The 15842-nt window shown below is 34.0% G+C and overlaps 1 protein-coding gene across 1 annotated transcript in view; it reads left to right on the top strand.

Annotated features, from left to right (window-relative positions):
• LOC123558667 (collagen alpha-3(VI) chain-like) overlaps positions 1–15842 on the top strand; it is a 33948-nt gene that overhangs the window by 12843 nt on the left and 5263 nt on the right. Inside the window, exons 7-16 of the mRNA XM_045350544.2 lie at positions 564–624; positions 1120–1213; positions 4717–4788; positions 5135–5215; positions 5518–6076; positions 11068–11216; positions 12187–12453; positions 12703–12839; positions 13781–13940; positions 15341–15584. Of these exons, the coding sequence (XP_045206479.2) occupies positions 564–624; positions 1120–1213; positions 4717–4788; positions 5135–5215; positions 5518–6076; positions 11068–11216; positions 12187–12453; positions 12703–12839; positions 13781–13940; positions 15341–15584 (1824 nt within the window). The remainder of the gene's footprint in view (positions 1–563; positions 625–1119; positions 1214–4716; positions 4789–5134; positions 5216–5517; positions 6077–11067; positions 11217–12186; positions 12454–12702; positions 12840–13780; positions 13941–15340; positions 15585–15842) is intronic.

The following is a 15842-nucleotide window of genomic DNA, read 5'->3' as shown; positions in this document are numbered from 1 at the left end:
TTAAATTCCGTATTGTACCTTCCGTATTGTATGCTGCCGGACTATTTTCATTAGGATACATGACCCGGCACATTTCTATAAATAGCGCACATAAAAACTTCATTAAGTTCCATTTAATATCGATAAACATTGAAGATTTCGTTCAAGAACAAAACAAGAATCAAAATGGTAAATATAATAAAAGGGTCATTATAACAGTAGCTAGATCTGGGAATTTGTATTCTTGTGGATTTTGCAAGGTCGGATCAAACTCGGCGCTTGCGCGCCTCGTGAGATCCGATCTGGCAAAATCCATTCGAGCCGAATACTGCATCCCAGATCAAGCTACTGTTATAATTACCCTATTGTATTTGTGAAAGTAGTGCGACAGGATCTGACTGGGTGTGCTGTCGGTTGACCGTATGGACATGAGCTTGGTGATCTACGTCTATCTTTTACTTATGATAATAGGAATACTATATCAGTACTTTCGTCATAGATGTTTATGGAACATCCAAACATCTAAAATATGTTTAAGAAACATCGACATTTCTATTAATTTATTTTGTATTTGAATACTTCAGGCATGGCATCGAGACCTTTGCAGTAGGAATAGGGCGACATGTCAACAATGATGAATTGGAGGTAATAAGATACTTAAAAAGTAATTTCTTTATGGCATTCTTACTCTATCCAGAGATTAAAAATCAAAATTCAAAACACAACTTTCTTATAAAATTTTTCTAATCACTTTGAACATAAATGAATTTTCTACAGAAAATATCAACATTCATAAACTTATCAAGAAATAGAGGATATTACGTGAGCTTTTTTCGTAATGAATTTATTAAACGAGTCGGCTAAAATAGAAAAATTACGAGGCTCTACCGAGCATTTATAACTTGGTTTTTCAACGAGTTCAATAAATTCAGACACAAATAAAAATCGTTTTATCACATGCTAGCTTTTCCTACTGAAATATCAATATTTTTTTACATAACATAAAAGCATTATTACAATTGTTTTATAAAAAAGTTATGTAATGGCTTTATTTCACTCATACGACGTCAAACTTGTAAGGAACGCTTTTATTGTTCTACACTGACGATACAATTATCCTGTTTGCGATATTTTTTCCAGGTTATTGCTTCTAATAACAGGCACGTGTTTACGGTTGGTACATTCGACCAGCTTGCACACATCCATCAACGTGTTGTCAACAGAATCTGCGCAAGTATGTACAGAAATAGAAACTTAAATCACAGAAAATGTTATAGTATCTAAGAATTTAAACGAATGTAAGAATTTGCCTATTATTTTACAGATAAACTGTTACAAGAATCAAACATCAAAATAAATTTGAAATAATGTTATATTAAGCCATTGATCAGAAAATCGGAGCACAGGACATTATGTTCATACCTGATCATTTCCAAGAATCTAAGATCCTTGAAAATAATTTGACAATTAATCATTTACCTTTAAGGAAATGATCCAATAGGAATTTCCTTGTATCGATATTTTATCCAATATTATGCATTAGAACGGAAACAAAGATCAAAGGCCACATCCCTAGAATGCAACTCCCTCAAAACAAAATCATGTACATGATGTGTTCACAATTATACAAAGACAATGTTAAACATATTTGACAGCGAAACAAAACAAACAAAGCAAACACACAGAGTTAGGTACTACCCCCGAACGTCTCGATATCATTGTTAACTGCTCGTAAGACGGATTCTATATGCGACATTTTTTTAAATAAAGCAATTGGATAAACTGTAAATGGTTATGAAAACAAAATACCATATATTTGGTACTATACATTTGATGAAATTGTACGTGGTACTCATTTTGTAAATCAGAACTATTAAACGAACTTCTTTTTCTTTTTGTAATACTAGTACATAAAAGCTCTTCTGTTGGCAAAATCAAGCATGCCATTTACATTACTACTAGACCGTATAGCAATTAAATAAAACTGCTTCGTCAATGTGGTAAAGGATGAAAGATCGTCTTGTATAAGGTTACAGTAGCAGAGTATTTAAATGCCGTGTTGCGGCTGTAAATTTTATCTCCTCTTAGGAACCAGAGGTGTGTTGCATATATCATTAGCACTAATAAGCAGTAACAATCAAACTTCTTTAATTTTGCTTGGTTGCATTCTATGCTTCCATGCTTCCATACATTTTCTTGTAAATATTATTACCGGTCATTACCCTGTCTTCCATACCGTTCTACGTCATTACCGTATCTGCCATACCGTTCTACGTCATTACCCTATCTGCCATACCGTTCTACGTCATTACCCTATCTGCCATACCGTTCTACGCTAGTATCGCAAATAAACATGTCCACGGATCATATACGTATGTAGGCCTACCCAATGTATTTTCAGACACGGCAATTAGAGAAAGACCAAAACAGTCCAGAAAATAAATATAAAGCAAGTCAGTCTCGATGGGCTTTAAGAATTGCCTGACATTGAATATACTATGTTATTATTTTGGGTCTTGTATTTCAAACCATTAATTTTGAACCAAAGAACATCATCGTCTTTATAGCTAGACTTCTGTGCACGCTGACCTTAGATATTAATAAATCACTAGCCATTGCTTATCATGTTTTGTTAATCTTTTATCAACAGAAAAACCTAGCACCCACACCCATGAAACAAGCAGTGAATAACAAATATCAGACTCTCCCTGGTTTTCCCTGGATGAAATGACAAATTGAATACAAATATCGTTTTTAATGTTTTTTCTGCTATTCAGTTTCATAAAGTAAACAATTACTTAATATTCAAATTGTGTTTCTTTTACTTTCATTCACTTTCCCAACCTCTAATAATATTAAAAGTTAGGTCTATGAAAGATGCTTTTGTATATTGTACTAAAATGTTGAAGTGAATATGCATTATCGTATTCCAATTGTCATTTAGTCCGTATTGTGGCAACATCTCTGACACAGTCCATATACGGATCAGTCTGCACTGGTCGCAAAAGGCAGTCTCACTTGCCACCAGCAAGATAAAGGTTAAAGCAGTTTATGCCTTCTTTCACCATTATGTATGTAAGGGATTCATCTGGCAATGCCCAAATCTGTTACATCTTAATGTTGCCTTTTTGTCTACATATTGTTTTCGTTATTTTTTTGTCTTTGTATTGTGTGCACATTTGCATAGTGTGCACATCCATAAATTAACTTTAATATGGCTTTAAATTATAATTGCTGCATTCTCTGAGCGTGGTTGCACCTACAGGATCCTTGTTCTTGTTTTCACAAGTAGAAAAAATCCATTGAAAGCATAGAACGCAACCAAGCAACATAATAGCAGACTCCGTTTGATTCAGTCTGTCAAATGTGCACCACCGTTCACGCCTCCTATCACCGGCTTAAGCGGAATTCTATTAAAGTAAAAATAAATGAAGTTCTGTTACGATAGCTTCTGACAAAATTTGTTTAATATCCGTCATACGAGGGTGAACGATAGGTAACGAAACATCTAGCTTGATTTATGTGTCTTCCTGTACTGCCTGTTTAGCTGACCGCCTAAAAGCAATGTAAACTGAACATTTACAACACATGTACAACGGTTTGATATATCTTAAGCGTATGATTAAAAAAACAGTACAACTTGTATTTAGAGACTGTGTATTTGAAGAGCAAACATTGGTCCCAACACAAATGGTCTCTTAATACAACAGGATTTATTCTGTTACAACACAAAAAGGAACTGAAAAGGTGGTCTATTAATGCAAGTGGTCTCTTTATAAACGTGGTCTCTCGAGAAAGTTTGACTGTAGTATGCTTACAGGCACCTATCAAACCTGTAGTACTAAACTTTCTGTTGTTTTTTTGTCTCAAAGCTATATGCAATTATTCTCGAAATATAGAAAATTCTTTTGTTAGTCAGTAATTACTATAAAAAGAAAGATATAGTGGTTCCGTTCATTTAAGTATTTTTATCAATAAAACACTCTTTTAATCAATAAAATATGTTGAAAATTCTCAAAAAAAGTTTGTCAAGCTATTGAAATTGGATGTGAAATAGAAGAAACCTAGCTAACATTAAATATCATTAGGATTGTTGCTAGGGTACTAGTGAAAACATGTAAATTATATATACATGTATACAAAGGGTACACAATGGCCCGATGAAGCTCATCATCAGAATTGAGCAATATCTTTTATTCCGCACATATACGTGTAGGAAGGTTGGAAAAATGAAGTTTATAAAGCTTTCTAGGTGATATACACATTTTCACAAAACTCATGAACACCTTTATGAGACATCATGTCAAAGTACCGTGTGTAAAAAAATTAGGACCAAAATTGAAATTTGACATTTTTTATATCAACGGTGCATGGTTTGACACTTATTAGTCAGCTTATAGATTATAGTTCTATATATGTATGAATAACTTTGTTAAGGGAATGAAGGACGAATGTGCTACGATGTGTATGGCTATATGTTCTTCGTTACTTCAATCTATCCTACAAGTAACCTCCTATGATCAGAATGATGACCTTACTGTTAAAAAAATATCATATCTTACCATGCTTACACTCTTATACATCTACGTTCATTTATTCACATATTCAAACTATCGTAAGATCGCAACCAAGTCTGATTGTTCGCTGAATCAAACTCTTCGTCCAGAGTTATAACACTTGATCTTTGAAACAAATGCCGTATAGAAAAGGGGTGTAACCTATATTTTCTGGTTTAAGATGCTAGAAGACAACATACCCAGACAACAGCCACAGCCGCCACAAAAAGACCTCATACCACGAGAAAACATGGTCAGTTTTGGTCTTTGTGAACTATATACGTTACTTCCTACAGTTTTTAGAAGTGTTCATTTACACGTTGATTAACATTTTAATTGATAGAAAATGTTGGTGTTATGTCGACTTTGATAAACAGTCTATTCAAAATCTAACAGAAATTTCAACTACATCGTGTATGTCTTTTTCTAAGCACCAAACACGGCTTTGCTGTTTGTTCATATGTAACTGAAAGTGTTGAACTCTACAAAACAGCTATAAAGTTAATTTTAACCTCCCATTTATAACACTTATATGTATGATACAACTTTGTTGAAAATTGTGTATGTACAAAATAATGGCAATCTTTATTTTAATTTAGCGACTAAACTGCCGACAACAGCGAGGACTACGACCACAACCACCACCACAACACCATTGCCTCCTACCACACCAAAACCCGGTAAGTTTTAAGGTTTTTAAACCATACACATTTCTCCACCTAATTTGTAAAAATGAGATTTATTTCAAGGTTAATCAACATAATCAGTAGACTAATAAAGTTCAGACCAGCAAACGTTTTAATAGAATTTCGGATATTATATCTGATAAATTTTGAAATTGGTATGAATAAACGGTAAATTGGAAAATAAGGATTGAGCAACTTACACTCATTTAGCAAGCTACGTTGTTTTTAAATAGATAAATTTAATTTCAAAATGAAATTACAATTACATCCTGTATGTTTCCTTCTGTTACTTTTAGCATGCAGTCTCAAGCCAGCAGACATTGTTTTTGTCGTTGACTCGTCCGAAAACCAAGGTGTTGACAACGTCAAAACAGCTGCGGACTTTGTTTATGATTTTGCCACCAATTTTTCTACTGATTCCAATAACGTCCAGTTCAGTGTTGTGACCTTCTCATCTGATGTTCGCAATGGCTTTTTCTTTAACAAGTACAATTCCAGGCCAAGCGTTCTTCACGCTATACGAAATATCCAGTATATGGGACATGGGACCAATACATCCGGTGCTCTAAATTTCGTGCGCACACAAAGTCTACTTCCGGCAAACGGCGCCAGGACTAATGCCTCAAAGTTTGTAATAGTTGTTACCAACGGACGATCTGACAACCAAGTCCAAACCAAACACGAGGCGCAACTGCTACAGAAACAAGCGGAAGTAATCTCTGTGGGTATCGAACCGGTTGATGACCAGGCAGAGCTAGCCAACATAGCTTCGAACCACCTCGTTGTAACAGGAAACAGTGACGCATTGATTAAAATTATTAAAACTCGATTAACTGATCCAGTGTGTGCATTAGGGTGAAATGATTGTAAGAGATGTTACATAAATGTAGCAAGTAAACCTCAGAAATCAAATTATTGTTGTTTTTTTCCTTTCTTCCTTATTGACAGTCCTTCTCGTATATGAACACAAAGAATGAATTGAAACTATAATCACATTCATGATAAAAGCACATCCCCTAATAAAACTCGAAAATACACAATGTACAACAAAGCTTAACGATAGCGTATCATTGCATCTTAAAAACAATCAGTACATAGGGGTCATAGTGAAATTTATGCAGTTAGAAAGGAGTAATGCTTAAAATAGAAAAGCAGGTATTAAACTGAGGCAAGTGTCCCGGCTTCCTAAAAAACAATCGCACACATGACATGTAAGCTTGAATCAATATAGCAAATGAAATTAGAGACAGAAATACACGTATTAATAATCAGGCATATTTCTTTTATGAACGGTTAAGTAAAACTTACTTATATGATACTATTATGGAATAAACTATTTGTGATGATTCCCCGTAAAGGTTACCTGGTTCAATTAAAAGCTTACTCCACAAAAACGCAGACACATTGAGATACTAGACTTGGTACTTAAACATCCTCTTCGACTAATGTATGCGTGATAATAATGTATCAATTGATTAAGTATTTTAAACGTTGAAACGTGTAACAGATCGTAAAAAATATAGTCTTACTAAGTAGCTGGAACCATACCGAAACTATGAAAGACATCGGTCAAAATTGTGACAGAAAAATTCTTATAAACCCTTATCATGCTGGACACGACTGATCCTGCCTTTGCGACCAGTGTAGATCATGATCAGTCTGCACATCCAGTCTGCAGTCTGATCAAGATCTGCACTGTTCGCCATACAGTCAGTATCTTTTTGGTAAGCACCCTTTTAACAGTTAATGGTACTGTCTAAGTTGAAAGATGATAAAGTTCATTTTAGAAATTAAGCAGGGTAATGGTTAAGAATACCGAAACACATTATTACAATCGGTGATACAGTTAAATGCGTACATGTATATTTTGTAATAGAATACGAAGAATACGTAATTTGAGCCGCGCCATGGGAAAACCAACATAGCGGCTTTGCGACCAGCATGAACCAGACCAGCCAACGCATCAGCGCAGTCTGGTCAGGATCCATGCTATTCGCTTTTATAGTCTATTGCAATTAGAGAAACCGTTAGCGAACAGCATGCTGGTCGCAAAGCCACTATAATTGGATTTCTCATGGCACGGCTAATTTGTCTATTACCATAACGTGTCCAGTACAAAGCGAATGTAGAACATATTGTACAAATAAATGTTGTTATAAAGTCGTAATTTTTCCTAAAGATAGAAGAAAAAAGCATTTTGATAAAAAGCAAAAAAAGCCTGTATATGACATATACATCTGTATTTTTAATTTAGTCTACAATAAAACAACTTGTAAAAAGAAAGCAACAGACATTTCGATTTTTTTTCAAATCGTTCTTTCAAGTTTGTAAAGATGTAGGTATAATTATTAACATAGCCGAGACCCCGTACCCTTGGCCTTTGAGAAAATGGCCCCTAAATCGACAGGAATCTCCCACAACTAATGACATATTGTGTGATGTTAGAAAGCCGTAGTTAGTATCTTCAGAGAGCAGAATAAAACAATTATTTAAGTTAAGCCAGGGGCCTCAACGACCGACTGCTTCAGGCTGATAAATTTGATTAACTTGACCCTCGCCAATGTGGGTAAGAAATATCGCTTGGGTGTAGAATTCTTTCATGTGAGAAAGCTATTCAGCTGACTTATAGATAGATAGATAGATAGGTAGGTAGGTAGGTAGGAGGTAGGTAGGTAGGTAGATAGATAGATAGCTTTTATTCCGCCACAAATCAATAACTTCCTGAAGACGGCTACGCATCGAAATGATATATCTCTGAATGACGTCTTGTGCGATATTCTGCCACTTGTTAATGGCGTCATTTTCAAGATCATGTAGATCTTATTGCTGTGGCAAACGTCAAATTCTTCTTTTGAGCAATTCCTAAATTATATTAATTTGACAAAGAGAAAGTGTGACCTTGAAAAGTGTGGTGGTCGTTATTCAACTGTTGTTGGTACCAAATCTCAAATGTTCTAATGAAATCAAACTGGCCATATTGTTATTAAGATATTGATAATCATAAAGTATTATAATACTAGTAGCTAGTTTCCGTCTAATCATAAGACAGAAAGAAAATTGTATAAAGCATTATAATAGCTTATCATAAGATACAAAAATATGTTTTGCAAAGTGATCATATTCCGTTATCAGTTACTACGAACAGGCTCAATCAAACCGAGTCAGCTACTTTATTTGCTTACAAAAGACTTTTTGTAATAAAATTAAGTTTGTCTTATCAACAACACCGTTTTATATGTTTCATTCATACGGATTTTTTTCATTAACCACATGACTAGATTATAAAACGGCAATAGAAAAAAGAATTGAAAAGTCAATTATAAGAAGACAAAGGTTCCTTATTTTGAAGTGGGTTAAAATCAATTGAACACTCGGTAGCTTTACTTTTATCATAAATTTACCACGATGGTCAGGACACTTTGGTGTGACACAGAAATCGAATAGTTCAAATACTAAGTACCGGCCTATAATTTAACATAAATAATTACATATTAAGAACATCTTAAAGTTTTACATTTAGACAGTGTACTGCAAGGCATATGAACTAAACAAACCCACAGCACAAGGCATTATTCTCACTTAAGATTGTGAGAATAAACCATATGAATGTGGGAACGTCTTTAGTGAGAAAACATTCAACGAACCCAACGTGTATTTTGAACTGAAGTAGCTGTAGTTATCAAACTTAGTTTGTACTAGTATTGTAATATTTGAGTTTATTCAGTATCGCATCAACATTCTTTAGGTGCTGTCTGGTGGTAAAATGTCACCACATACTTGGTTTTAGTATCGTTGTACTAACTGGTTATTTGGGATCATAAAGTTGATTAAATACCTGTGTGATATCCCTCTTAAGCCGATGCAAGAGGGCATGAGCGGTGTATATGTAAATTTATGTATATATACAAACCCTCTTCTTAAAGATTTGGCACCGCAGAGAGCTACTTCAGCTAATGTTAGATGTGAGTTCTACACCGGCTGGTTGCTTGGTTTTAATTAAGTGGAATGCATGCAATAGGAGATATATGAATGTTTGCTAAAATGCTAACTTCATTGAAAGATTTTATTTTTCAACTTTGTTAAAGATTAGAAGCTCGTTCAAGAGAAATCAAACTTTCACCAATTAAGCTGTTACCTGACTGAAGCTATATAGTGTTATCAAGCCTTTCTTTACCTTGACCGATTATTCAGTTTTGTTTACTTAACAAATAACCAAGGCCTTCGAGTGGTTTGTCGTCTAATTTTATCATGGTTCAGAGTTTCGATGCACTGGAATTGAACCACGAGAGCGTTGGTTTTATATCTTAGTATCTGAACGATGAACCGTGATAAATTAGACTACAAACTACAAGGCATTGATCGTTTTCATTTTTACACGGTCATTAAAATATTTTGAAGAAAATTTTGCTGGGCTTAATTTATTCACGCCATGCGCAATTTGACGTCATAATTGAAGTCTTAATGTGCTCTTACCGCTCCGCGCGTCAATCGTTGTTTATTGCAGAATATAAAGAGCTTGACTTTCTTCTTTGTTTAACTGGCAATCAAATCCAGCCATGTTAGAGTATTAGCAAAATTATTATATACCAACAGGATATGACCTAGACACCAAAGCCTTATGTTTTGGAAATTGTAGAAGACAGAGCAAAAATGCTTTATTTAAAAGTCTAGTGAATATAGCAAATATAGTATATATACTGTGACCTAGTTAACTTGTTTTAATGGATTGGCATATAATATATAATTGTGTCAAATTATGTGAAATAATCATAAATTCAGTATCGTTATATTTTGTAAATATATTTCAAACAAAAATGTTTGTAAAGATATATCACTACTTTTGCTCATAAACAGATTTAGTCAATAAAATTTGTAAGAATATCCTTTAGAAGCATAGAATGCAACCATGTAAAATAAAAGCAGACTCAGTTTGATTTAGTCTGTTCATGAGAGCTAATGGAAGGTGCAACACCCCTCACGCCACTTCCTCTACTCTAGCACAGGCTTAATCAGAATTCTATGAAATATATATTGAATGGACATCAAGATCCCAAAGGACCAGTAAATATAGCATCATGGAGTCCCGATTCTGCTATTGTTCAGCTTAGTTACGTTATATTAGGTAGATTCTCATATCATAATTGCTAGTATTTTTGAGATTGGATTCAACACTTAACAAGACATAACATTTGCCTACCCGTTTGGTGACCAAACTATTGATAAAGGTCAATACACTGAGTTGACCTGCTGTCCCATATTATATTTATACTGTCCTCAAATATTACAGCAAGATTCCTAACTTATTTTGTCGTTTTTATCACAGTCACCGACCTTCACCGATACGTCATCATGTCAGACTAGGGTATATATTTTCTCTTACTTCCATAAACGCCTTGTTTCGGATGTCATGAGTAGTAAATGTGACAAAACTATTAAAAGGAGCTTTGCACTACCAAGGATAAATAATATTCGTATATTCAGGGACCGACGACACGCTAATATTGGTGACAACAATTTGTCTTCATAGCTCTTGGTGTTATAGTTATTCAGATGTGTCCTTTTTCGAAAATTTAAAACAAAATGTAAACTTTTATTGTCAGCTTTAATCAATTTCTCTATTCTACAATTTTCAGTATTTCACGAAGAAAAAGTAGTACTGAGAGACAGTCCATAGGAAACAAACTTTTATATGAATAAATATCTGCAAGTTTTTGACAGCGACATTTCAGATAAACTTTCAAACTTCAAATCCCTGCATGTCATTACTGTACTTGTTTTTGCACCGTGATATTTTGAAAATGAGACGTCTTTATAAGGAATCAGTCGTGAGATTTTCTTATCGGTTAAAGCATGCAGAACTTGAAATTTAAAAGAGAGCCGACAAATTTGTTAACACTTTTGCATTTGAGAATGAATATAACAACAATGAATGGGATATTTCTATGTTTTCTAGTCATTGGCACAGTTTGCTACAGCGCCAATGCTATTGATAAAGGTTTGTCCGGTTTATTGATTTTTTTCTAGTGGACCGATTGTCTAATTCTCAAGTAAATTGGTATTTAATAGAAAACAAATGTGGTCGTATCGGTCGATTATCACAGGTTGATACAAAAGCTAAAGATCGTTTACTGTATGTTTTGATTTTCGTTGGCATTTGCCGGTCGTCTTTGTCCTGCATATCGAACTGCAACAATGCTAGCTTCCACTTATAAAGCTGAACAGTTTGTAAAGTGTGAAAACAAAACTTTCGTTTTACCTTGATAAAATCAACATTAAGGTAACTGCGAGTATATTAAACATCTCTTTCCAATTTTGGTTCTTTCTATATAAAAATAGTTGATAAATTTCTTTCATTCTGTGTTGCATTTCAGTGCTTTCCTAAGTTTCACACATTTTAACTTGAGGATAAGACATTTTATTAAACGGAATGTCATACGAATTTTGGAATAGTATGTGAGAAGCAACTATCAATTATAAATGCATACATGTACACAATGCATGATCATACTTTTTAGAACATTTTTGAATATTGCTTAATATCAATGACAGAATAAACAGAAGCATGCGTCATCGTCTGTACATAATAATTGTTGTTTTATCTGTTTGTACGTAATACCTTTGATATACAGTTTGTATATAACATATACAGTTAATGTGTACAAATATAGCATCCGTGAATCTACGTGTCGGTATGTATTGCTGTAAAAACACTGTCAATTTCCAAAAACGACTCTCATCCCTTGCTGCACATTGTGTTTCAAGTTCACCATTTAACTACATTTGTTTTAATATCTAAGAAACAAATAAATCTGTTTCACATAAACATCCAGAAACGTTACCAATCAATCCTTTGGTGGCAGAATCTAACATTTGCATAAGCTACATCCACTTAAAACAAAGAAATAATAACAATTTAGAAAATAATGTTTTGTTAAGCAATCCCTTTTCTTTCTACCATATTTCAGCATGCCCTTTCAAGCCCGTCGATATTATCTTCGTTCTTGATGGTTCAGGCAGTGAGGGTCAAAACAATTTCAATAAACAGCTTGAGTTTGTTTCGAACATAACCGAGCAATTTGAAATCGGTGAGAATGATACCCGTGTCGCGTTGGTCACGTTCTCTACCGCAGTTCACAACGAATTCGACCTGAACCGGTACTACAATAAGACAGTGCTTCTGTCACACATAACAAAGGCAGGGTATTATAACGGGGAAACAAACACACATTTGGGTAAGTAACAGACGTATAAAATCATTAAGTACATAGATCGATGGTTCTAAAACTTTTCATTTCAGCATGTTTATAAGTAACTGTTGCGTCTGTTAACGCATGTATATTTAAAAAAAAAAATTTTTTACTTTTCATATTTTTGTTGTGATAATTGCCCCTTATAAAGACTGTAAAGTTTTGTCTTTTATCTATGCCGGATCAAGATTATTTTTTCATTAAGCATGTCAGGAATGTCTGTTACCCTTTCAGCACTCCAATATGTGCGTGTACATACATTGAATCGTCACAGAGGTGCTGAAAGAAATGTGACAAAGCTTGTCATCGTGTTGACAGACGGACGATCGTTAGAACCAAGCATGCTCGAGCGCTCTGTCCATGATTTGAAGGTTTATATATACATTCTAAATGTTTATACGACGAGATAATAAGTAAGTCATTGAAAAATGAATTCAAAGAGTCATAAAAGAGGTTAACAAAGGTCATGAATTATTTTATATTCTCCTCCTTTATAGAGTCCGTGAATAGAGATTTTTAGACTCAGTCAAATCGAACCTGTTGTTACTTTGCTTAGTACCGCCATAGGCTTCCAGAGAATCGTCTTATAGATTTTATTACTCATAGGTTCCATTATGCCTATTAGTGGTTTGAGTGTTGCTTTTTATTTCATAAGTATAGCGCTAGTAAGCAGAACTATGAAATGCTCCAGAATCATTTACTTGACACCATGGTAAATTGTCTTCAACAATCAAAACGCAACTTATTTTTTATATCAATAATCAACTGTTGAATACATCACAGACAGGTGTATTGCAGTTTCTTATAAAGCTATGGAGTATTTGCGTCAGCCATGAATTGAATTGTTTTCGCCTGAACCTGTAGCCTGACAATTTGCAAACACTCCTTAAATACAAGCTGTGAACTCTTTTACATTTCTCCCTCACAAGAATTAAACAGCATAGGTTGGAAAGAAAGATCTGGTTCGCAATTTCGTTGAAAATTCATTAACACAATTTTCAAGGGAAGATTGAATATTTAAATCTAATCGCTTTTAAAAGAGAATGGTCATTGTAATTTCTTGGAAAACATTTTGTCACTATTAGTTTTATTGTATTAGTAAGCGTTGTTATGGTTAAAACTGTAACGCCTCCAGTGTTATATGTTTAATACCGAATAGTCACTATTATTGGTGCGTAAAGGTTTTAAAGTGAAACAGCCCATGAATGAATTATAACTTCTTCGTATTTTGGGAGGAATTAATGTTTTTTATTACTTTTGTTGGAATAGTTAGCATAGTTTGAAAGTCTCCAGAAATGTATGTTCATTTTAGAGAAACCCTCTTGTCACCACAATAGCCGTTGGAATAGGGAACTCAGTAGATCCAAAAGAACTACAAATGATTGCCAGCGACTCAAACCACACTTTCCAAGTCAGCTCTTTTGATGCCCTCCACACCATTCAAAACGAAGTCACTGACACGGCATGTAATGGTAAATATTCTGCATTAATATTTTCATAATTCTTATTTTTGTCATAATAACGTTTTGAATAGAAAACTAAACTAAATAGACTAAACTGAATCAGAAATAGGGGTACAGAATTCAATATGACAATCTTACGTCATGCAGGATAAAACAGAAATACCCTCCATGCCTGAAATTAATTACGCATAGATATATAATTAAAAGTATGACAACTATTAGAACAGTGAATATAATTTTCAAATTGTAACTAAATCAATCTCAAAAGTTACATCTTAAACATATTCCCTAGAAGTATTTAACTAAACAAATGCCATAATTACAACCTTAGAAATCATCCTCTCGATTTTTTCTTACCGGAAACAATATTTTTCAACAGACCAAGCTTTCCGTGTTAGAAATCAAAAAACAGTTTAAATCAAAAACAACAAACAACGACAAATTAACATTTTATACTTCATATAGAATAGTAGATTACTGGAATATAAAATTGAATCTATTAGATAAGACGTAAAAATATTATAACATAGGAATTTAGCCGAGACTTTTAGCCAAATAAATTCAAGTTTATGCAAAGACAGTAATCTTATGTTCTATTTATCCTACATTCAGATTGAAAATCATTTTATAACTAGAATTGCCCCTAAACTGTCTGACTTAAACAATAGTTTGAAAAATAATACGCCACTAATATTTGTGACCAACATAGACTGCCTTACGTCATACTTGTATTTGGTCAGCTCTAAAATTCGCTTACATAACAAAATGAAAGAGGAATTACTAAAACTAACGGTATGTCTGTGTACTGCTTTCTTCAATTTGCGGCCAAATTCAGCTGCAAATCAGATACCCATTCCCACCAAGAAAACGTTAGGCTTGGGTAAATTTACAGCCCATAATGCCGCTTGATAGAAAAAATAGAAAACCAATTCCCCGACGACCTGATTCAATAACATTCCTTTTCAGGTGCAATAGTCCTTTATTAAAGTCCTGTACAAACGCTATGGATGAGCCATATTCCTTTTCCTCGAGCAATTCCGTTATAAGGAAAAATATTTTTGTAATTATAAATACAATGTGAAGGTCTCAGGTACCACATGAAAGCTTGTTTACAAAAGTCAATGCATTAATATGTCTTTAGTAGTTGTTTTCAAAACCAAGGTGGCGTCGTTCTGAAACAAAAGAAGTCCGGCACAATTTATTTAGCCGCTGATCTTATATAGCAAAATTTATAAGTCCCCTAGATTTTGCCCTTCATATCGCATGAACGCTGGATAAAGTCCAATAACAGGTTAAAGAGACCTCCAAGGGAATAAAAATCATAATTAAGTCTTGTTAAGTTTTTTATTTGAATAGTTAACGCTTTATGACTGTTCAACCTCACCCTTTCTCTAAACTTTGATTTTCAGCTTGTAACAACATTCAGTCCGATGTTTGTTTCGTCCTTGACTCCTCTGGTAGTGAAGGCGCTGTTAATTTTCACAAACAACTCGAGTTTGTAAATATGGTTGTGAACGAATTCCCGTTCGAAGCTGGCACACAAACACGTGTCTGCCTTATCACATTTGCTAATAATGCACGATATGAACTGCGTTTGAAAAACAACTATGACAAGGAAACCATAATGGCAAATGTTCTAAGAGTACCATGGAGGTAAGTAAAGCGTTTTAGAATTTTAGGTTATTACTAAATGAAAGAAAGAAGAACATATAAACTTTAAATGCGAATGCTACACGTCGATCATCATAAAAAGGTCGCATTTGATTTAAAAGCAGAACTGATTAACTACAAATAAACTTCAGTACCTTGACTACCTTTAGACGACCTTTTGTTTACCTTCTTTAGTACTAGCATTCACTGATGTGTAGTTTAGGATTTACTTTAATTAGTATTAATGAAAGTGTCTGTTAA

Source organism: Mercenaria mercenaria, chromosome 5, assembly GCF_021730395.1.
Source record: "Mercenaria mercenaria strain notata chromosome 5, MADL_Memer_1, whole genome shotgun sequence".
In the NCBI taxonomy this organism is placed as follows: Eukaryota; Metazoa; Mollusca; class Bivalvia; order Venerida; family Veneridae; genus Mercenaria; species Mercenaria mercenaria.
Note: the sequence above shows the minus strand (reverse complement) of the source record. Positions and strands in the feature narration are given on the sequence as shown.